The sequence below is a fragment of the Bubalus kerabau genome, chromosome 3 (genome assembly GCF_029407905.1).
Source record: "Bubalus kerabau isolate K-KA32 ecotype Philippines breed swamp buffalo chromosome 3, PCC_UOA_SB_1v2, whole genome shotgun sequence".
NCBI lineage: Eukaryota > Metazoa > Chordata > Mammalia > Artiodactyla > Bovidae > Bubalus > Bubalus kerabau.
The window spans coordinates 142,382,858-142,407,422 of NC_073626.1; the positions used below are offsets into that span (position 1 = coordinate 142,382,858).

Genomic DNA, 24,565 nt, shown 5'->3' on the forward strand with positions numbered 1-24,565 from the left:
TTAGCATTATTTCCTTCTGTTGGATTTCCTAGAGAACAAAATCTCTCAAAAATAAGTACTTCCTTTTCTGAGCTAATCACCCAAGGTATCTGTATTTCTTTAGCTGTCATCGAGGGACCTGGTTAAAATATGGTGTGATCTGTTTTTCATTTCATTCGTGCAATATCTAAGCCCCATCGAGGGTAAAGAAGGTTTAGGCACAGGATACAGTGTAGACAAAACAGTCCCAGCATGTGAGTATGGAAATGTATAATATATTAAGATTGAAGAGTAATACATGAAACAAAAGATACTATTCTTAAAAGAGCTATTATTCTGTTACACATCATTTAAGGGCTTTTAAGAGAAACCTGCTTTAGAGGATAAGACCTCTGTGAATCCAGGTTGCTCTTTATAAAAGCATAGAGGCCAAGGATCTCTTAGTGGTAGAGACAGCCAGAGTCACTTAGGATGCCATTTTAGTATTCCATTTAATGGAACTTGAAAAAATAGAATATAACTTCGGTGTATTTAAGACACCCAAATAACCGTGGCCTGTATGTGTCAAAAAAGACTTAGGTAACCCCGGCAGAGACATGTATGAGTGCCAATCTGTGTTAGTTCCTCCTGACTGTCTGTTTTTCAGCACAGGGGGCAAGAGTCAGAACAGCACAGTTTCAACTCCATCTAGACATGAATCCCTGCTTTCTGCATTTTTGGGGGTGGTCAGCTTACAAATAGATTCAACCTTGATGTCCGTTGGTAAATTTAGATCGGTGAGGAAAGCCTCATTACTGAGGTTCTTTTCAAATGTTCACATAGCTGCGGTTCAGAAGGAAGGAAAGATAGGGAAAAAGCCGTGTTGACCTATAGTTTCCCTTGTTCTAATATTTCATCAGTGACAAGTTTGAAGTTACTGAATAATTAGAATTCAAATGTAATTATGTGCCAAGACAAATACTATTGTTTGTGAAAAGATAATAATTACAATCTTCACCGGGGGTATTTTTAAATTTTATTTTGAAATAGTAATATATACCAGGGCAACAACAAAAAAATCAGATAATAGGTAACTGCAAATTCCAGTCTGCCCATCTGCGTATAACCTCAGAGGTGATCACTAGTTTCCTATGTATCCTTGCAGACTTGGGGCTTCCCAGGTGGCTCAGCGGTAAAGAACCTGTCTGCTAGTGCAAGAGACACAGGTTCCATCCCCCCCAGAGAAGGAAATAGCAACCCAACTCCAGTATTCTTGCCTGGGAAATCCCATGAACAGAGGAGCCTGGCTGTTACAGTCCATGGGGTTGAAAAAGAGTTGGACTTGATTTAGCAACTCAACATCCACACACAGTGTTTACTTACAGCATACGTTTCTTTTATACAAATGCTATCATACTGTACCCATCATTTCAAACTTTTTTTCTCATTTAATTACCTTGGGAAAATACCTTGCCAGTACATACATACACCTGTGTCATTCTTTGACTGCACAGTACTTCTTTGACTGCATACTTAGTCTTTCTTTGTATTCCTTGCCTAGGTAGCAAGCAATGCAGTGAGAAGTTTTGCTAGCAGAGGAAAAAATTCCTATGTGCCCCTTGAACTGTAACCAAAGAATAACTATATAATGTATTCCTAAGTATTTGAGATGAGCTGCACCTAAGGGAGAATGGAGAATTACTAATCTGGTCACCACAACTATAATTTCAGTTTCTGTCACCCAGCTGTTTGAGCCAGAAAATGATTTAAGCAATCTGCACTGACTAGATGATTTCTAAGATCCCTTTCAGCAACAAAATTCTGAGATTTGGAATTCCTGAGAAGTTGTAACATACTGTGTAATAGTTTACATATTAAAAACATCTCATTTGGTCTCAACCATGTAGGCAAGAAAGATTAAAATACTTTGCATTTAAAATAAAAGACACACTAAAAATTATGACCAGGAAAATAATTTTAAAGCATCCTAAAGGATTCATCTCTAGATATTACAATTTAATGTTGCAATAGGAACCACCTCAATTCTCTCAGCAAAGGAATATAATTAAATGGGAGCCAGCACCAGCCATCAACTATGTGCCTGCCCTTGAGCTATCCCCTTTATTTTTGTAGCAACCCTATAAAGTTCAAGTTTTACTTTAAAGATGAGGAAAGCGTCTTAAAGGATTATATAATTTGACTAAGGTCATCCAGTTTACTTTCCAAGTAAAGTGAATTAAAATGATTATTCATTAGGCAAATTGTAATCTCACATTTACTTCCTAGTGTTCTACATGATTCTGGACATAGGTATTTTGTTGATTCTCTTATTGGCTAACAAAAAGGGCGGGGGGATGGTTATTAAAGAGTGGACATAAATACTGTTCAAACTAAATCGTTTTTTTAATCTTCCTTCCTCAGGGAAAAGACGTCTTTGCTTATCCTAAGAAATAACCAAAGATCAAAATCTAGTAATTAGCTATAAAACAGTTTATTTTCTGACACTCTAACTCTGTTGACCTGAGTAACTTCCATCTTTCTTCCCAAAGATGCCTAGGAAGTTTAGAATAATTTTCTTTGTATTTTTCCTTTCTTATTTCTCATGCTGCTGCTGCTGCTAAGTCGCTTCAGTTGTGTCCGACTCTGTGCGACCCCATAGACGGCAGCCCACTAGGTTCCTCTGTCCCTGGGATTCTCCAGGCAAGAACACTGGAGTGGGTTGCCATTTCCTTCTCCAATGCATGCAAGTGAAAAGTGAAAGTGAAGTCGCTCAGTCATGTCCAACTCTTAGCGACCCCATGGACTGCAGCCCACCAGGCTCCTCTGTCCATGGGATTTGCCAGGCAAGAGTACTGGAGTGGGCTGCCATATAATTTACTGTTTAGCTGGTGGTTCAGACAGTAAAGAATTGGCCTCCAATTCAGGAGACCTGGGTTCAATCCCTGGGTCTGGAAGATTCCCTGAAAAAGGGAATGGCTACTCCAGTAGTCTTGCCCAGAGAACTCCACAGACAGAGGAACCTGACAGACTATATAGCCCATGGGGTCACAGAGTCGGACACAACTGAGTGACTAACTTTCACTTTTTAAAGCTGAAATTAATCCATTCCAAATACAGGGTATGAGTGAATGTATAATTTTTATTAGAGAAAATTTTCTCCATACTTGAAATGCACTAAATCGATGTAATCAGATTGCTTTGTATCAGCACATTTGTGTTCAGTAAATATATGTGGTCTCTCTTCAGTGAGATTGCAATATAATTACTAGGTGCAAAACAAAGAATGGCATAGATCCACATACAAACGCTCATTGTCTTCAGTAATGACAACATTATTGAGATCTCTCATATATTCGTTCTTTTTAGTTTTGTTTTTCTTTTTTTTAATTAAAAAGGGGACAGGCAGAAAACATCTCATGGGGAAAACTTAAAGTTTAGCCATATGTATAAATTAAAACAGATTTGAGTATTCAAAAACTGAAAAAAAAGGGCAGGCATGACTTTTACTGGGTACCAAGAAAACCACGATCAGGACCACAATCAGATTAAACAGTTGCTTTGGACAAATCACAAAACTAAGCCCAAATTACTATTATGTAATCCAGGTGTTCTCGATCCTAATGACGCATCAAAAAAAAAAAACCCACAAATCTTTTAGATACCTATGCCAAACTCCCAAAGTACTGCTCTACAAAGATGAGGCCTATGTATCTGTATGTTATAAAAAGCTCAAAAGATTAATGTAGTACATATATTGTTGGTTGCCCACGTTTTTTTCCTTATCTAAACATATTCTAAAAATGACCCATTCTGCCCTCATAAATACCTCCTGTGTCTCAGAGAAAACAAATTCCACTTCCAGCTACAGTAGACCCAACTGACCTAAGAGTTATTCCATATCCTCTACCAGTGACTGGCCTGCGGGTGGACAGGTCTAAGCCACTTTAGATCAATGAGACCCAAGCATCTGGTGGCAAATTCTGGGAAAGCTTTTGCATGTAAGAGAGGGCCCCTGAAATCCTCCCCGATTCCTGCACTGCATGTAGATGAAGATGCACACAGTCCCAACTGCTACTGGCAAACATCCCGTGACCATGAGGGTAGCCAGCACTAGATGATGCCAATGCTGCAGTTGAAAACAGGGGGGAGAAAAAAAGCCCAGAGGTGACCCTCCTAGGAATCACTGGAATAGAAATACTGAAGCCTGTTTTATCAGCTAACTTCATGTATAATGATTCAATAGATTTTCTAATTGTTTAGGTCATTTTAAGTTGGATTTTTTAGTTATTTGCATCTGAAAACTAAAGGGTTATCCCACTGCAGCACCTTTTCAACCATGTGTGCTGTGCTTAGTCACTCAGCCGTGTCTAACTCTCTGTGACCCCATGGACTGTAGCCCGCCAGGCTCCTCTATCAGTGGAGGTTCTCCAGGCAAGAATACTGGAGTGGGTTGCCATGCCCTCCTCCAGGGGATCTTTCCAACCCAAGAATCAAACCCAGGTCTTCTGGATTTCAGGCAGATTCTTTACCATGTGAGCCAGCAGGGAAGCCCTAACAATCTGTATTAAGCAGAAACCACACAAACATGCCTTCATACTAAATCTGTAAATCCGAGATTGATTTATCTTTCCTATTGTAACAAAGATTAAATCTTTAAAAAACTAATTTACATCTTGTTACACTTTTCCAATATTTGGGCTGAACTGTATTTAAAAGTTGATGCTCACTGCATTCATTTCATTATTCATTCAAAGTTTTTGCTATAAGCTTTGTCTTGAATGTGCAAGACCATTCGCCGTGCATAGAAGTCCCTGTATTCCTCTGGTAATTCACCTAGTGTTTTTAAGGCTCTGTCCAAAATTTGTACAGCTCTTGATGCTGCTGTCAGATCTTTGTTTCCATAGGTATCCGTTTTATCATAGCATTCAGATGGAAGGTGCTTCCAAAAGACATTCACTCCCACTCCAAACTCTTCAGAAATTACATTATGGAACCATAAAGCTGAAGAAGTATTTTTAAAAAAAAGAGTTAAAAATAAAAGCTACAGTTAAAAAAAAAACAAAATGTCAGTGAAATATCACAAATTGCATATAGCCAATTCAAGAAATAAATCTTATAACTAGATCCCTTCGTTAGCACACTCCTAGCTTTTAACAGAATCATTTTAACTTTTATGAATTGCCAACCAATTTAAAGTGTCAATAGCACAACCCTACGTTTAAAACTTCTGAAAGTAGCAATTTTTCCTTTTAACTTGAAAGACACAATAAAGTTCTATTTTGTTTTTTAGTTCTGTAATTTGGGGCTGTGTTTTGTATTACTTGTTTACACTTCCTGAGTCACAAACCACATCAAAAGTGTTCATTTTTTATACACAGAACATTTCAATTATTTGAGGAGTATCTGACCTTTTCTGACTTAGTACAGTACTTTTGTTCTCAAAGACTTCCTGGTTAAGCTGCCTTTGGTTCTCTAACTTGCTTAAAATCTGCATTTATTGTAGCCTCCCCAGTTTTTATATTTCTAATGCAGTTACAATCATCCTATGTTAACGCTCCTTTATAATATATATATATAAAAGTAAAGCAAATATTTTGGTTGTGGAAAAGATAAGTAAACTTCGTATAGCTAATTAATATTTTACTTCCACTAAAAAGTTTACTTCTTTGTTTTCAATTGAGAATAAATATTTTCAAAGCATAGGTGCTAAAGAAACACTAAACCAATACTAAACAAAGATGAGATCCTAGTCACATCCAAAAAGTGTTTAATCTTGTGACAGAAAGGAAGATTTATAAGATGCTAAATTTTAGAAATAAACTCATTCTAAGAGTGCTCTAGAAAAAAAAAGCTTAAAATATTTTGATTTACAAAACTAGGTTCCAAACATGGTTTTAATCTTAACTACTCTTTCTTTCAGAACCTTTTTTCCCTTATTCAGTGTTAACAGGGAAAAAAAGCTAACCATTCTGTTAAATTTAAATCCAGAGATGGGACTTCTGCTCCTATTTCAAAATATCCGCAAACGTTCAGTGTTTTTTCTCTTTTAAAGTTGTATACAGAATAAGGCAGAACTGCATCACCCTTAACCATGCTCTCAAGATATAAAACCCCCAAATTTAAGTAACGGCAATGGATTTAAAACAGTGTGCCGTGACTGTTTTCAGTGAAGATTGAGAAGTCAAGGTATTAAACTTTTATACACAATTATGTAAAGTAAACTAAACAGGACAACACAAAGATTAACAAACTATGGTTCCCTGTCCTCAATGAATTTATAATCTAGTCCCAAGTAAGATCATATTATTATTAATACTTTTAACTAAATTTTATCACTCAAGAGGTATTATTATAAACATATTAACATATATGAAAAGTAAAACTATAAGCCAAATTTGTTAATGCGCCCCTTAATATTTTGATTTTTATAATTTTCAGGTATTCAGTTTTGTATAATTACAGATGTTAACTGTATCACTGGTTACTAACAACTAATGCCTATATACTGTTCAAAGAAATTAAGTGACACTAATTCAGACTGTAGAAAAGTAGTGCACAATAGTGTACATCATAGGTACTGCATTATAACATTTGATATTTAATAAAATATCCTGTTTGGCTTTGAAATATATTTATAATTTCTTCATAATTACTTAAGTGACAGTTCTAAAACATGTAAATATTTTAGAAACGAAATTATTTTAAAAGTACCATGAGGTATAATTTTTTTGCAGATATATAAAGTATCTTGCTTAGTATCCTTTAATAAGAGAACTTAAGAGTATAATAATATATTTATAGGTTGTCTTTGAAAAACAAGACAATACTGTAAGAACCTGTCTTAGCATACTTTAAACAAACACACATTTGTATATAAAAATTCATCTTGTATAGGATAGGATACAGTTAACAAACTTTTGTATAAAAAAAAAAATCACATAATGGTCAAGTGAGTATAAATAGTATAAAAAGCAAGTTACTGAAGTCTAGAAATCTTACCAGGAATGAATAACACATCTCCAGCTTTAAGGGAACATTCATACCTTCTAGCCTTGGAAAACAGTGGATATTTAGCTAAGTCTGGGTTATCTATGTTTAGTACTTCTGATTTAGAACCTAAAAAGTTACAAAACAGGATGATATAGATTGAACAGTTAGCATTTTTTTTAAATAACCACAAATATAAATTTGAAAATTTATTTTTTTTAACAACTACTTTACCGTATCACACTGTGAGAACAATTACTGTTCTCCTGAAGACAATTTTCAATGACCTACCCTTTATTTATAACCACTGACATTCACATAACATAATCAAGATAATCTAAAAATTTCATTCTTCATATAACCTATCATCTCATGTATACACGTACACAATGAAGAACACAATACAAGACACGAATACAACACAAGAAGCATAATTAGGAAGAAGCCCTACAAAGTTTTTCTATGAGAATGAAGACATTAAAAAAAAAAACTTGAGAAATTTATTCTTTAAAAAAAATAGTACCTGATAAATATAAATATTGGGCATCTCGAGGACTAAACAGAACAACACGCTTTTTTCCTGTCACTTGTATTAAGAAGTTATCCATTACCTGAAGGCAAATAAGAACTTATGAAAAAGCATAAAATTCTAATATACAGAATCAATGATACTCCAGTTAACCATAAATCCTATCTTTTAATAAAGCTTGACTCAGATTACCTAAAAGTCTTATAGTAATATTCTAATAAACAGTGAAAACAGATGTGTTACACAACTGTGTCATTATTTCTCCAACACTGCCTTAAGATGGGAAGGACTGGCAGGCCATTAGAAAATCTGCTCAGAACAGTTTGCCTTTGCTTCATCATTATGACAGCAAGTGCAGTTGCATCTATTTGAGGCTCCCTTTGGTAAGTATGACCAACTCCCCGGGGGGCTCAGATGGTAAAGTGTCTGCCTACAATGTGGGAGATCTGGGTTCAATCCCTGTATCAGGAAGATCCCCTGGAGAAGGGAATGGCAAGCCACTCCAGTACCCTTGCCTGGAAAATCCCAGGGACAGAGGAGCCTGGTAGGCTACACAGTCCATGGGGTCACAAACAGTCAGACACAACTGAGCGACTTTACTTTCACTTTTCACTTTCCTTTGCTAAGTATGGGTTTCCCAGATGGTACCAGTGGTAAAGAACCTGCCTGCCAGAACAGGACATGTAAGAAATGCTGGTTCTATCCGTGGGTCGGGAAGATCCCCTGGAGGAGGGCATGAAGCCCATTTTAGTGTTCTTGCCTGGAGAATCCCATAGCCAGAGGAGCCTGGAGGGCTACAGTCCATAGGGTCGCAAAGAGCTGGACCCAACTGAAGTGACTTAGCATGCACACGTGCACATTGGTATCTATTTTACTTATCTATCAAGGAATACTGTAAGGCTAACATTAGATGATAGGATGAGAGCACTTAGAAAAACCAGGTGCTGAGGAAACACAAGGTAGTGCTGCAACCACTGACAGACTCTTACTAGATGACCAACCAGAATTTGGTTACAGGAAAATATACTGATTTCCAAATTATTTCAACAGGACCATACTTGGCAAATAATTTTGACAAACTTAGTAATAATGGAGCAATGTTGACTTTTATCGTGTTTGTAAGGGTACACTGCATTAGTACAAATTTTGAAAAATCCTAAAAGCAGAGCTACAAGGACTTCCCTGGCAATCCAGTTATCAAGACTACGTGCTTCCAATGCAGGGGGTGGGGGTTCAATCCCTGGTTGGGGAACTAAGATCCCAAATGCCTCACAGTGCAGCCAAAAATAGAAAAAGGAAAAGAAAAAAGGCAGAGCTACATTAATTCCCAGCTAAGGAATTAAAATATATACTAAGCAAGACATGTTCATGATTATTTACATATCACTTCAACCTAAGCATTTCTCCCTTAACAATGACTTCTGTAAGCTTTAACTACATAACTAGCATTCCTTTGACTTATTTTTAAGAAAAACTTCATATTTAAGAGAAAATGGATACTACACAACATTTGTGAATACAGTTAAAAGTATGAGTTATCATTTTCTCATTATACTATTCATGTAACTAAAACCTTAAACTGTGGTGTTGGAGACGACTCTTGAGAGGCCCTTGGACTGCAAGGAGATCCAACCAGTCCATTCTAAAGGAGATCAGTCCTGGGTGTTCACTGGAAGGACTGATGCTAAAGCTGAAACTCCAGTACTCTGGCCACCTCATGCGAAGAGTTGACTCATTGGAAAAGACCCTGATGCTGGGAGGGATTGGGGACAGGAGGAGAAGGGGACAACAGAGGATGAGATGGCTGGATGGCATCACCAAGTCGATGGACATGAGTTTGAGTAAACTCCGGGAGTTGGTGATGGACAGGGAGGCCTTGGCGTACTGCGATTCATGGGGTCGCAAAGAGTCAGACACGACTGAGCAACTGAACTGAACTGAAAACCTTAAAACATGTTAAGATCTTATATCTATCTCATTTAATTATACTATATCAAAATCCTCCCAAGAGGTCCTCAGCTATAAAACACTATAAAGTATACTTCTAAAACTTTATTATAAAGTTTTATATTTAGAACTTTTCAAAATATTCTATCTTTGGAAACCTATCAAGGGGTCACAGAGTCAGACACAACTGCGCAACTAATGTACACACAAGATATTGCTTTAAATTTTCTAAATTTCTCTACCCAACACCAAACTAAACACAAACCTAGACTTTTAATGTTATTTAGCTATTTATTTGCATGTGTTTGCACGTGCGTGTGCATGCTCAGTTGTGTCTGACTCTGTGACCCCACGGACTGTAGCCCACCAGCCTCCACTGCATATGGAATTTTCCAGGCAAGAATACTGGAGTGGGTTGCCATCTCCAACTCCAGGAGATCCTCCCAGGGATTGAATCCACATCATTTGTGTCTCCTGCATTAGCAGGTGGATTTTTACCACTGCGACACCTGGGAAGCCCATGCATATGTTTAAGCAAATAAAATTGTAACACCATAGAATAAATGGTCAAGATCAATATCTGCACATCTTACTGCTCAATAAATACAGTAGACACTTGACATTCTCAAGGGATATATACCCTAAGACCTCCAGGCATCTCCAAATTTTTACAGTTGGAAACGGCTCTCCACAAACTTCTGCCTTTCTCGCAAACAACGGTTCCATCTAGACACATATATAACTTCAACTTTAACATTTTTTCCACTTTCAGTTTCCCCCACCTCATCTGGTGTCCATTTTCCACATGTTAAAAAAACAAAAAACACTTGAAAAAACTCAGTATATATATTTATAATGATGAACAGAGAAATGCAAATGTAAGAAACTAACTAGGCTCTGCTGCTGCTGCTAAGTCGCTTCAGTTGTGTCCGACTCTGTGTGACCCCATAGACGGCAGCCCACCAGGCTCCCCTGTCCCTGGGATTCTCCAGGCAAGAACACTGGAGTGGGGTGCCATTTCCTTCTCCAATGCATGAAAGTGAAAAGTGAAAGTGAAGTCACTCAGTCGTGTCCGACTCTTAGCGACCCCATGGACTGCAGCCCACCAGGCTCCTCCATCCATGGGATTTTCCAGGCAAGAGTACTGGAGTGGGGTGCCATTGCGTTCTCCAGACTAGGCTCTAGCATTAACTAAATAATTTACTCCCATACCATTGCCTGGCAGAGCACCTGTTTTTAAACCTCATGTTTCAGCAAATTACATGTCAGAGATCTTCAGGGTAGCCTCCCAAAAGTTAATACTGTGAATGTTCAGTCTATAAATTCTAAAGGCTACTGTAGTTTTAGATTTCTCATTTTATGTAGCATACATCATAGTGTGTCCAAAGTTGTAACCCTGGTGAGCTGATTCGAAAAACACTGGAAAAGAACTGCTCTTCTTTGAAGAATTTTGGAAACTTAATATCTCCTTCCAATAAAGGAAACTGCTTTCTGATATCTGCAACATCCTGCATTGAGAGAAATACAATGAGAATTTTATTCCACAGTATTGGAGTAATGCTTATTTTATCTAAGGCTGCCATCAGAGCCCATGATATCATGGAGGAATGGTGCAAAATTCTGCTCACTGTTTTAAAATATTAGGATGTGACCATAGCCAACACATGATCTTTTAAGTGAAAGAATGACAGACTGTAATAAGACATTCAATGATTTTACGATTGTTAACCTTTATATACTTCATTAATAGGAAAGTTCATCTTACTCTAAGCAAGAATCATACAACCTACTTAAATGCAAGAGTCATTAACTTGAATGTTAACTATGTAAAACCTGGGGCTTCTCCTAAGAGAGAAGACTAAAAGAAGGTAAAGAAATAACATGCCATAAAGAGAAAAGATAGAATCTGACTTGATCATTTTAGGGACTGCTCCTTAACTGTGTCCATATTAATTTGACCCTAAATACATATATATGAATTATCCAGGTTTTTTATATCATTTTAGATTATATTTTATTAACTGAATGGCTGTCTGCAAAATAAGTAGAATAGATTCCTTAATTGTGGAAAGATTAGATAACTTTTCACATTCAGAATTCTTACCTTTCTAGGGTCTTCTCCAAGTGATCGGAGGTAGTACTTCTCATCCTTAAACAAGCCAAAGAAAAACAACATCAGTATTCACTTAAAAATATCAGAAAGTAAAGACAAAAGGGAATAAATGTGAAAATCTAACCCAATTAAGTCATTTTCAAAAAAAGTTCCATTTTCTTCCCTTTCTACTAATGCTCTCTGGTGGCCATATGAAGAAATGTCTCTATACGTGCTTGTAACAATGACAGGATCCACAAAACATCAGGTAAAATAAATTCTTTATAAAGGCAACACATGCATATCACATCTAAAGCTTAATTTAGACTTTATACTCTAAATTATTTACAATCTTAATTAGCATCTTAAGACTTTACAGAAATCCCATTTTTATAACACATGATCTCAGAGTATCATTGAAGGCCAACAACAAACTTCATTAATATAATGCAAATATAGAAGATAATATAGAATACTTTATACTTTTAAAACTAATTTTTTAAAAAATCTGAAACATTGTATTTTATAAAGCTAAGCTTATCCTTAATCATAATTCTCAACCCAAATCATCAAGAGTCAGCTCAGGTATGAATTAGAACTATGTCAGCTTATAGTAATAAACTTAAGTTGATGCTTTAAAAAACTGTCAACTATAACTTTATTAAGTAGCTCTGCTGCTGCTGCTGCTAAGTCGCTTCAGTCGTGTCTGACTCTGTGTGACCCCATAGATGGCAGCCCACCAGGCTCCCCTGTCCCTGGGATTCTCTAGGCAAGAATACTGGAGTGGGTTGCCACTTCCTTCTCCATTATGTAGCTCTAATAGGGAATTATTTGAATTATGAAGTATACATCGCCTGTATTTTCTGTAATAACTAGTAAACTGAGCCACATCAGATCAAACACAGGGGCAACACAAGAATTCTGCCTTTTATACTTAAATTGACCATTATAGCACAAACTTCAAACTATATCTCATTTATCATAACAATATACATCTATGTTCATAGATTTTACTTAAATCCAAGATTTACTGATTTTAAATTTTAACTAGTACCATATCAGATAAGTTTCATAAATTTATTACTAGCTAAACAGGTTCAGGGCTTGCCTGGTGGCTCAGATGGCAAAGAATCTGCCTGCAATTTGGGATATCCACGTTCGATCCCTGGGTTGGGAAGATCCTCTGAAGAAGGGAATGGCAACCCACTCCAGTATTCTTGCTTGGAGAATTCCATGGACAGAGGCTAAGTCCATGGGGTTGCAAAGAGTGGGACAAGACTAAGTGACTAACACTTTCACTTTCACAGGTTTCAAAGTCTGTTCTTCAAAATTCTAAGAATTTTCTACCAGTTCTAATGTTTCAGGATTTAAAATATATATTTATGTGGCAGATACAGAGATGCACCACACAACCCTCTTCAAGAAAAGATTCATTAATTGCAAGGAGTGTGATAAACTTACAGCTGCCAGCTGTTAACTCCTTCAGGTCTACCTCACCCTTTGAACTGTCGTGCTCTTTCTAGGGTAGCCTAAACCAATGACTAAGCAAGATGGTAAAAGGCCTAGACACTGCCACCCTGGACAGGATTCCTCTAGGAAGTAGTCTTTGCTCAGGAGTTCCACATGGAGCTGGCAGAGAGTTGGTCAGCTCTGGATCATTGCCTGATGGCACCCTTTACCCAAATCTTCTCCTTTTCTTTCACAGGTATTTTCCCCAATAAGTCTTTTGTAGTCCTAATTTCATCACAGAATGTGTTTCCCAGAGAACTTAACTGACAGTCCAATTCATCTTACACATCACCCTAACTTTTAGACTTTACCATTACCTTGTCCCTATTTCCTTTATTTCACTTGACATTTCATGGCTATTTAAATCTGTGCCACTCATTACCCTTGGACAGGAAAGTACCAAAGTGCAGCTGAACATACATGTTAAAGCATGACTGTAAAGCTAAAACACATTTTTCAGATATAGCTAATGGAATCAGTTTTGCAGATATTCTAGTCATACAATTAGAATCAGACATCTGGGATTTCTGTAGGGATAAAACATCATGTGATGAAAGAACAGAGAAAATGTAATACCTTTTACCACCAAACTGACCATCACCCAGCTGGCTCAGATGCAGACAACAGCTTTCTTCAAAGCTTATAAAGCAGTTTATTTTTCAAATGTGCTTTTGAGATAACACAACAAACTTTTTTTTTAATGTATTTATAAAAGCCTCAATGTCTCATCTCAAGATATTTAAATTCTATTTTGCATTATTTTAAGCTGGATTATTATGTAAATAAGTAGAATTCTTCTGCATATAATCCTGAACAAATGTTATAGCAAATACACACAACAGAAATCACATTAATAACAATAAAAAAATATAGAAATAGTCTTTTGTCTTTGTTAACAGAGTTAACAAAGTTCTCCTTTTTATCATCTGAACTTGGCATATCAGACCAAAGCATTTTCAGAGGAAATAGTATTAATAACTAACATTTAGTAAGTGATTCCTACCTGTCAGGCACTGTGCTGAGTACAGATTTTATAGTTAACTGTCACAAAAAACTTATGAAATAAGTACTATTACTGTTCCTATTTTACAGATGAGAATACCAAAGCACAGAAAGGTAATGAGGACAAGGTTTGAGATCTAATAAATAGCACAGCTAGGATATATGGAAAGCTATAGTTCTCATATATCTAACATTCTTTTATAAGAAAATAATTTAGTGATTACATATTAATGTTTTCTTAAGAAATTGTGTTAAAAACAATTACCTCTGAAATAAAGAATTCTGTATGCTTTTCTTCAGCTGCCCTTTGTACCAACTTGTCAAAAGGTAAAGTTCTGAAATAAACACAAAAGAATCCTTGGACTTAGTAAAAATAAACTAGTAATACTCTAGCCACTATACACACACATACTGTTTGCTGGAGTTTGATATAATCTTCTGTTTTACAACACAGTATCCATAATTTTTACTACAACCTATTATGTAGAATTCTAAGCTTTCAAACTTCACTTAGAGTTGAGCTTATTTGACTTAGGTTGTCTGAAATTTTGCTTTCAAAAATTAAAGATTTTTAGATCTACAGTACAGATGGATCCTTCTCATATGTCAATAGACTCCTATTCCAAGTTTTTGTTAGAAAAATGTTTCTGGTTTTATGGTATATATGGAAATATACAAACTTGCAAGCTTTTAGTGCTACTAATTTTCAAGTTTCGTGGCAAAACAAGTCTCGAGATGAACAAGGCAAACTACTAGTGCTACTGTAGAAGAGAAAACAAGCAAATGGCCCATGAAGACAAAGCCCCTCCCCTTCTCACCAACCTACCTGCCTGCCTTCTGGCACGACCAAACAAAACTGCTCTCACCCTTCTACACCACAGTCTATCATTTCGGGCTTCTGAGTAATAGCTCAAGGATTCCAGTGAAATGATCAAATTTTATTCTTAAATATTTCTGCCCAAAGGCCCATCTCCTTCCATCCTGGTAAACAGGATTGAACACTGCAGAAGCAAGGTTTGTTTCCTTTACCTCACTCTTTTGAGTCTGAGGGTTACCTTTTCTGAGTCATATCCTATCTGTTCAATCTTCTAGAATCAAAAGTACTACCCCCTACCTGAAGATGATACCTTATCAGAAACATCAAACAGACAATGACATCATCAAAGGCATCTGGGTCACTACACTCTAGCCTCCACACCTCTCATTAGGAGTTGTAATCTTTCTCTCTTACTAACAAATATTTCTCCACTTGAACTCTGTAACAGGGAGGTAAGATTTCCTTGTAAGAAGATGTCCATGCAATGCTTTCCAAGAAACATAGTGGGTTAACATAAATGTGGAATGTCAGCTATTAGAACAGATAACACTGTTTACTGAAAAGACAAAGACCCTCTGGGAATTTCCTGGAGGTCTAGTGGTTAAGACTGTGCTCCCAATGCAGGGGGCATAGGTCTGATCCTTGGTCAGGGAACTAAGATTCCACACGCCACGCATCTCGGCAAAGTGAAAGTGAAAGTTGCTCAGTCGTGTCCAACTCTTTGTGACTCCATGGACTATATATAGCCCATGGAATTCTCCAGGCCAGAATACTAGAGTGGGTAGGCTTTCCCTTCTCCAGGGGATCTTCCTAACCCAGGGACTGAACCCATGTCTCCCGCATTGCAGGCAGATTCTTTACCAGGTGAGCCACAAGGGAAGCAAATCTCAGCAAAAAAACAATTATTTATTGTCTCGACTAGAAGGATGGTGACTGAACTCTTAATTGTTGGGAAGCAGAGGATGTGGCTTCCCTGTGTGCAGTATAACTCAGTAACTGAGCACGTCCCTTGGAGAAACTGAGAAACTAAGGTCATAGTCATCTTATGCTACAGGTTTCTGTGGACTATGTAGCTTAACTAAACTAGGGTATCTCTGTATCTACCTCTAGTCTTGTTCCCTTACAAGGAAGTTATCACTTAGTGAGCCAAAAATGGCTTTTGGATTGGTATAAGGACTCTACTGATACTATCCTGCTAGGATGCTGTTTCCTGCCTTGTACCCCTTTGCAAAGCGAAGCGAATCTGATGCCAGATTCTGGACTAGCAGGTGTCAATCTGAATTTGAGGACACTACTGATAATTATGTACAGTGGACACTGCAGGAGAGAAGAAAGAAGGCTGTCATCTACTCAGACCAATCTACTACTATAGTTTCTGGCTAATAATATCAACAAATTTATTTGTTCAATGTTTTCCATCTCTGATCTCACTGTACACCCTTCATTTCTACCAAAGCACCTTTTGAAGAGTTTGGAAATAATACAGAAGCCTCTACAGGCCAGAGCTACCTCTGTAATTGGTGCAGTTGCTAAGGTCTTAGAGAGAACCTAAGACCTTTACAAGAACAGGCCAGGTAGAGTAGTTCAGTCCAAAGCAGAACTTGGGTGGCCTCAGCAACCTTCTCCTTTAGTAGTACCATCCAAGCTTCTACAGAAGCGAAGCTGAGAGAGGGGGGCAACAGGCATATCAACTGGGAAGTTCCTTGGCCTTCAGGTCTCATCTATCCTACGCGTGTTTCAGTAAGAAGAGCACCTACTATACGACGCTCCACTTGTTTGGACTGACGTAGACCAGCAAGTGAGGTAGTATCCAAGAGGGATTAGAACTGTTAGGACTCTGTGGAGTCAGGCAAATTTGGGAATAAGTCTTGGTTCCATCATTTCAAGCTATATTTACAATCTTAAGTAAATTTTTTAACATTTTTAAGCTTCCGTTTTCTCATCTGTATAAGTATCGGTTAAAAAATCTACCTCATAGACATTTAAATGAGTAATACAATCTAGGATGCACAGTACCTGATATATAAGAAATGTTCGATAAAAGATAGATGGTGGGGTTAACAATAAAGGTAACATAGCAGCAAGCAGTTAACAACATTCAGAAAAAGAAAAAAAAAATCCTTACTGTTCTGTTCCCCATTTTGGAAAGGTTTCTTTCCAAGATCAGGAATGAGGAAAGTGTAACAAACAATAAGAGCAGGATGGCAGGAGTTAGATGATGTGGATGTGATAGGCAGAAGCAGCAAAGCAAAGCTCATGTTAAGACTCAGACTTGAAAAAATAAACCTATGGACAGAATACCAACAGTATCCTTTCAAGGCTCTTCATTTTTATGTATATGGATTCTGGAAGAACAGTAAGAGCTACCATGAGGAAAGAAGTAAAAGCCAAGACTTGGGAACATATTTATCTTCAAGTGTTTGAAAATCAGAAATGAAACCTTAATCTAAAGTGTTAATACTGAGATATGTGCGTAGGTTCTCTTACTTTCCAGCCTCTCTCTGTGGCCTAGATGCCTCCCTTCTTTCCTGTTCCCCAATAACTGAGAAAATGACTGACTACATCTGTTTTCCTTCTGTCTCTAAGCAAATAACCTTGCAACTCTTTAGCAGCTCTAGTGAAAGGCTTAGAGGACCTGGAATAGGAACTATTACATAATATGTGTGCTTCAAAAACATGTTTTGAAAAGTTTATAGGACATGACATAACATTAAGGCAATTCAAGACAAAGTTTCAATACCCATTTGTTACAGCACTGGGCCTCCCTGGAAAATAAACATCATTAACTGCAGGCTGAGAAACACCCATCATTCCAGCACTTTCTTCCACTTTCTTGTTTAATAAAAAATGAAAAGTTCTTACACTTGGAAAAATTTATGGCAATTAAATTCAATTCATGGCCTATTAAAAACCAAAACTGTAACAGCAAATATTCAAAGAATCAAATACCAAGAAACGGTTTGGCAAGCTACTATACGAACTTGGAAAACTCTAATGAGAAAAGTATGACCCTGGACACTGGAAGCTCTGTTTAGCTCATCTCTAAACTCTGGAAGGAACAGTGAGAGCCACCTTTCTTTAAAAAATCAGTCTTTTGTGAACATGGTTTTTCAACAGACTGGATTTTCTGGAAACTACACGTGCTCAGAATTTGAAAATCGTTTTTAAATTTAACATTTTTAGTAAAACTCAAGGGAATAAACTCATGGGAATAAACAGCATAGTAAAACTATAAGATTATAGCATTTAAAGCTTTCAAGTTCAGACATACCACAGCTTTCAACTATCTTTTACTTTTAAGACATTCCAAAACATAAATCGACAACCATGAGGGAAATTTAACATATTTAAGATTATTTTGTCAAAAAAGAAAATTAAGTCATATTTATCCAAGTTGACAAAAGATTATACCAAACATAACAACCACCTGTCTTATATTTCTGGAGAGGGCAGAAAAAAAAAACACAGGAGCTTATACTTAACTAAAAACAATCTGGAAGTAGAAAATCTTCCAAAAATAGGGCAAAGGAAAAGTTTAGAATTTACAACTCTAGATAACAATTACTGATGTGGGAAGACCAACTAATCAATGAAGCACTAAATGAATACTGCACATCCAGCTTTAGATGTAATCTAACTCTAGTTACAGAAATTCTCTGCTCTTTCCATAACTCCAGAGGGTATTGGGTATACACTCTATTTTTAAAATAGTCTTTGGAAATGTCTTTGTATAATTATGTAAGCTGAGAATTCTTGTCTTTTAAAAGCCATTCTTTAAAAATTAGTAAGCTATTCTATAATTATATCAAACAAGCCAAGAGAGAAAATGCCATATGGTCTTTGTATAATAATGCAAAAATATTTTACAGGTTTAAAAAAAGTTATGTGTATCCCCAGAGTAAACCTCAGAAGAAAATACCTATATACAAAGTTTTTACTAATGAAGTCCATCTGGGCAACTGCAGCAACATGAATTTTCACCTCTTTCCTCCCTCCGACTTGGCTGAGGTAATCCACTGTCCATTTGCTTGTACATGCTCCCAAATCAATTCCTTCCAACACTAGAGGTTTTCTCTGTGTGGGAAAAATCAACAAAAATTAGGGAAAACCAACAATATATCAGGAGTTATATTGGGTAATAAAGGGATAAAAACAAATAAAAAATGACTACTGATCCCAAGATGCTCAAAATCAGATCTTCTGACAATTCATGCTGTAACTAAAGCAGGAAGAGAAAACTATGTAATATACTTAGAACAAAATTTTAGCATTAGGAAAACAAAACAAAACCAAACAGCAATACTATCATAAGCTTAGAAACAAGATAAGTCTGAATATTATTTAAAGCATTTTTATGAGTGTTATATATAACAAAAAATACAACTGATTAAAATTTGTACTTTATAGTCAAATATTGTTTGCAACTTTTTATTTTGATAACCATTCTAAACTTATGGAAAAGTTACAAGAACATTACAAAGAACTCCCATATACCATTTACTCTGAGTCACGAGTTGCTAATTTAACACTTTGCCCCACTTATTTTACCATCTGCTCTCACTCTTGCAATGTGTGTATGGAGACATATTAAAAATAATTTAATTTTTTCTAAACTATTTCAGAGTAGTTTTCCAAACTGTCTCTATCATGCTCCTTTATCTCTAAAACTTGAGCATATTTTCTGAGAACAAAGATATTCTTTTGTATAACCACAGAATAATTATCAAAATTATATTTAACAGCTATAATACTTTTATCTAATCCAGCTTGTATCCAAATTTTGCTAATTGTCTCTGTATTTTTTCCCAACTTCTGAGATACCACACTGCATTTAATTCCTGCTGCTAAGTCGCTTCAGTCATGTGCGACTCTGTGCAACCCCATAGATGACAGCCCACCAGGCTCCCCGGTCCCTGGGATTCTCCAGGCAAGAACACTGGAGTGAGTTGCCATTTCCTTCTTCAATGCATGAAAGTGAAAGTGAAGGCGCTCAGTCATGTCCAACTCTGTGCGACCCCATGGACTGCAGCCTACCAGGCTCCCCCACCCATGGGATTTTCCAGGCAAGAGTACTGGAGTGGGGTGCCATTGCCTTCTCCGACACCTCTTTTAATCTGGAACAGTTCCTCAGACTCCTTCTTCTATGACCTGGACATTTTTTGAAGAGCACAGGCTAGTTATCTTACAGAATGTCCTTCAATAGGAATTTACATGATGCTTCTCCATGATTAGATTCAGCTTATGCGTTTCTGCAAAGAATGTACCACTCAGTATTGCTGAGTGCAAAAACTGTGATTAAAAAAAAATCACCTTCTACACGTACTAGTTAGTATTCTAATGTAAGAATTAGCTCTAACTTCTCCATTCATTCTTTTTTTTTTTCCATTGAGTTATAATCTACTGATATAATTTTGAAGCTCAAGTTATCCCAGAGTTGGCCAGTAAGAATACCTTCAAGCTGACTCTTATGACTTTCTGCCTGAGCACGTCTTACTTTATGGCAAAATAACATAATCCAGTATTCTTTTGCCTCTCTGTCCCAGCCCTATAGTTATTTCTTCAAGTAGCTCTGGTTTCTTCTAGTGGGGAATGCTGTTTAGAAACAATGATCTGGGTGCTAAATGTGTTCATGACTATTGATGTGTCATTACATATAGCCCTTCTCAGGGATCGGAGCTAGGAAACACATGAAGGTGTGTATATACTCACTCCCTCCACCCCCCCCCAATATACACGCCCCCACACACACTACATATGCATATGGTTGTATTTCTCTCTCTCAATATGTACTAGACACACACACACACACACACACACACACAGTCTTAATGGATATATGATGACTCATGATACTTCCAATATGGTTACCTAATTCCAAACTTATACCACAACATTTATTTCAAAATTTCTTGTTCATATATTTGTAAACTACCTGCTGTCTTCCTGAGAAACCTGGTTCCAATCATCCTCAATGTTTAATCAGTTGCACAATCCCAGAATTCACACTAAGTACCTCTACAATTGCTAAGTTATACCACTGTAAAAAAGTATACAAACTAGAATTCAGCATTGTTTATAGTTCTTTTTGTTTTTAGACTGCCATAGAATCAAAGTATGGGCTTCCCTGGTGGCTCAGATGGTAAAGTGTCTACCTGCAATGCAAGAGACCCATGTTTGATCCCTGGGTCAGGAAGATACCCTGGAGAAGGAAATGGCAATGCACTTCAGTATTCTTGCCTGGGAAATTCCAAAGAAGAGCCTGGCAGGCTCCAGTCCCTGGGGTTGCAGAGTTGGACATGACTGAGCAACTAACACATTCCAAATTCATAATCGAAGTACTGTGTTCAAAAGTGACTTAGGTTACTTCTCCTCTCTCCCTTAATTAGGTTCACTTGTTATTTTTATATTCTATACTAGAGTTTGGCTTTTTTTTTAATTATTCCTTATCCATGTTAATTTTTTTATTACTATTATTTCAGAATATAAAACATTAACGTGATCTCCAAAGTCAAAATTATATAAAAAAGGTCACTGCATCTATACTCACCCATGTTGTAATCACTCAACCCCTGTAGATAATCAATCTCATTAATGTCTGGCTTACCATCCCCATGTTTCTTTTTTGCAAAGTGATCAAAAACCATATAAATATCCTTACTTTTTTATACAAAATTATCTTATTTATACATTGTCTTTTGTAATTTTTTAATTTAAAATTATATCCTGAAAATCACTGCTATCAGTTCAGATTTTCTCTCATTGTTCTTTTACAACTTAGCACACTATAGTGTAAATGGAAAATTTAATCTGTCTCCTATAGTAGGTTTTTTAGGTTATTTGTAATCATTCTCAAACATAATAAATACTAGATATTTTCATTCTGTTGAAGTACATCCCCAGAGTAAACTCCTGAAGAGGAACTCAGTTCAGTTCAGTTCAGTCGCTCAGTCATGTCCAACTCTTCTCGACCCCATGAATCACAGCACGCCAGGCCTCCCTGTCCATCACCAACTCCCGGAGTTCACTCAGACTCACGTCCATCGAGTCAGTGATGCCATCCAGCCATCTCATCCTCTGTCGTCCCCTTCTCCTCCTGCCCCCAATCCCTCCCAGCATCAGAGTCTTTGCCAATGAGTCAACTCTTCGCATAAGGTGGCCAAAATACCGGAGTTTCAGCTTCAGCATCATTCCCTCCGAAGAAATCCCAGGGCTGATCTCCTTCAGAATGGACTGGCTGATCTCCTTGCAGTCCAAGGGACTCTCAAGAGTCTTCTCCAACACCACAGTTCAAAAAGTAAACACATCAACAACTTTGTTAGATATGCCAAATTCCCCTCCATTAGGCTTGTACTGCTGCTACTGCTGCTAAGTCCCTTCAGTCGTGTCCGACTCTGTGCGACCTCATAGACGGCAGCCCATCAGGCTCCACCACCCCTGGGATTCTCCAGGCAAGAACACTGGAGTGGGTTGCCATTTCCTTCTCCAATGCATGAAAGGACTTGGCATAAAATGTGAGTGCCAGTTTCCTCACAGACTCACAAAGAGTGTATTATTAAAGCCTTTTGATTTTTGCCAATATGATACATAAATGGTATCTATTTTTTAAATTCTTTTATGAGTAAAGCTCAATGTCTTTTCATGTGTTTAGAGGCCATTTTTATCTGTCAACTGTTCACTTTTTAATCAGATTTTTGCCTGCTTCCTCATTAATTTTTAAAAGTTCTTTACATACATGTGCTTTCGCTGACATTTAATGAAATATATACTGTAATATTTTCCTCCCAGTTTGAATTTGATGTACTCAAATTTTAATCTTTTCTTTTACTACACTTAAGTCATAAGGAAACCCTTCCATAGACCTAGATTACAAAGAAATTTATCCATGCTTTCCTCTAGTACTTATGTAATTTCTTTTTTTATTTAGATCTCTGACCCTTTTGGAGATTACTTTTGTGTATGGTGTCAGATATAAATCTAATTTTATCATCTTATAAATGACTGTGACTATCCAGTCGTCCAAGCACCATTTATTTAAAAGTTCATCTTTGCCCTAGTGATTTAATGTCATGTTCATCACACGCTAAATTTCTATATGAATGGAAATTTATCCAGACTCTGGAGATACATATATAAAGTCACTCAGACTTTCTTCTCTATTCATCTGGTCTGTCTATCCATGCAACTGTACCACACTGTTGGTTACTAAAACATTTTTAAAAATCTGATAGGACTATATCCCTTAACAGCTTTTCTTAGGAGTTTCTTCATTAGAAAAGTCTTGTTTTGCAAATTAGTTATTGATTTCTAGTTTTATTACACCATGATCAGTGTTATTTGCAATTTTCCACTTTACAATGTTTAGTGATGCTTTCTTTGTAACAGTATGTCTTGTCTAGGAAGGCTAAATTACAAAACACTTTTTGCTAGCCATCTTACAAAGTATTTCCACATTCATATATTATTTGATGGTCACAATTCTGTCCTGAAGGTATCTATGCACTAATGTGTTCCGTGGTGGGGAAGGACAACCACCCATCGAGCCTGCTGCTGCTGCAGACTTGAATCCTCCCCGTAGGTTTCTAAATCCTAAAAGAAAACTTCATCCCTGACTTTTGTAACACTCAGAACTGTAGCTCTATAACCATCCTCAGAGATATAAATATCAAGTAAAATTACTGGGGGAGGGGGTTCTTTATCATGAGCAGGCTAATTGTAATCTTATGGTTTTTTTTTTTTTTTTAATATCTGTTCGTCTCTTTATTCTCAGTTTTTCTGACGCCTCGATTCCTTTGCAAAAGCCCTGCAAGTAAAAACAGTTTCTCCCCCATTAACATTTTTCTGAGTTTTGTTTTAAAGAACTAAGGTTCGAATTAAAGATACCAAAGAATCGAACGTCTGATCTACAACCCATGTTAGTTAGAATCCAGTGGAAGTTTCTCGTGGGATTTCCATTGCTTCCCTTTTTGGATCAGTGCAGTGAAAAACTGCTCCTTCAAATCCAGTAATTCGTGAAGAATAAAAGGCGCCATTCAAGTTACTGGGGGGTGGGGGTCGGAGATGGGGCGCGAAACTGCCCCTAGACTGTAAGAAAATCGACGAAAGACTTGAAGACCTGGGGGAGGCGGGGGAGGGGAGTGGGAGGCGGGTGAGTATTTCCTAGGGTGCCATGGTAATGGTATTAGACTCCTTGATCGAACTCCCGCAAGGCAGCTAACTGGGCTTATTAGGTAAAATATTTCTCGTAGTCAGCCCTCTGACGTCCAACTGCTTCCCAGAAACGTGGAACGGTACTCGCCGAAAAATTTAATAGGTGAGACCGTCAACATCCCCCACGTGCTCCCTTGGCCGCAGGGCCAACCAGCCACTTTCAACTGACAACCTTCTCGCCACAACCTGGATCCAAAGAAACCAGTTCGGAGCCACTCGAGTGGTAGGTACGGGTATCCACCGACATCCCATGGTTCCGCCCCGCGAGAGGGCCTCACCTGCGGATACAGGTGCTCTATGAACTGCTCCTGCGAAACGCCCTCGAATCGGGGTACTGGGAAGCGGTGCCCGGCCATGGTTGTTCACGCCAATCCTCTTCCAAGTCCTGGGACCCTCTGCACTAACACGTTCCTCAGCGCGCGATCCGCCCGGAAACAGGACCCGGAGAGAACAGGTCCGGGAGGCAGGCTGAGTCGCGAGAACTGCCAGTTCCTAGTATGGGGCTCGGGGCCAACAG

The 24,565-nt window shown here is 37.5% G+C and overlaps 1 protein-coding gene across 3 annotated transcripts; it reads right to left on the bottom strand.

Moving 5' to 3' along the window:
• Positions 1 to 3,085: 3,085 nt before the first annotated feature.
• TYW5 (tRNA-yW synthesizing protein 5) lies at positions 3,086 to 24,565 on the bottom strand. 3 transcript variants are annotated; one of them, XM_055573041.1, is made up of 8 exons: positions 24,327 to 24,565; positions 18,761 to 18,915; positions 14,290 to 14,359; positions 11,526 to 11,570; positions 10,792 to 10,929; positions 7,469 to 7,556; positions 6,958 to 7,074; positions 3,086 to 4,959 (listed from the first exon to the last, which is right to left on the bottom strand). In XM_055573041.1, the coding sequence occupies exons 1-8, from the start codon at positions 24,402 to 24,404 to the stop codon at positions 4,703 to 4,705; spliced, it is 948 nt and encodes a 315-aa protein (XP_055429016.1). In that variant the 5' UTR covers positions 24,405 to 24,565; the 3' UTR covers positions 3,086 to 4,702. The 3 variants fall into 3 exon arrangements, with proteins under 3 accessions (XP_055429016.1, XP_055429017.1, XP_055429018.1); XM_055573042.1 differs by lacking the exon at positions 14,290 to 14,359 and having other exon boundaries at positions 18,823 to 18,915; XM_055573043.1 differs by lacking the exon at positions 10,792 to 10,929.

Bases quoted from the DNA above. Each gene is read 5' to 3' on its own strand.
- TYW5 (XM_055573041.1), bottom strand. From the start codon at position 24,404: ATGGCCGGGCACCGCTTCCCAGTACCCCGATTCGAGGGCGTTTCGCAG. The intron at 11,571-14,289 runs GTAATTGTTTTT...GGCTTGTTTAAG, and splicing joins CAGAATTCTTTATTTCAGAG to GATGAGAAGTACTACCTCCG. The intron at 7,557-10,791 runs GTATGCTACATA...ATTTGCCTTCAG, and splicing joins AACTTTGGACACACTATGAT to GTAATGGATAACTTCTTAAT.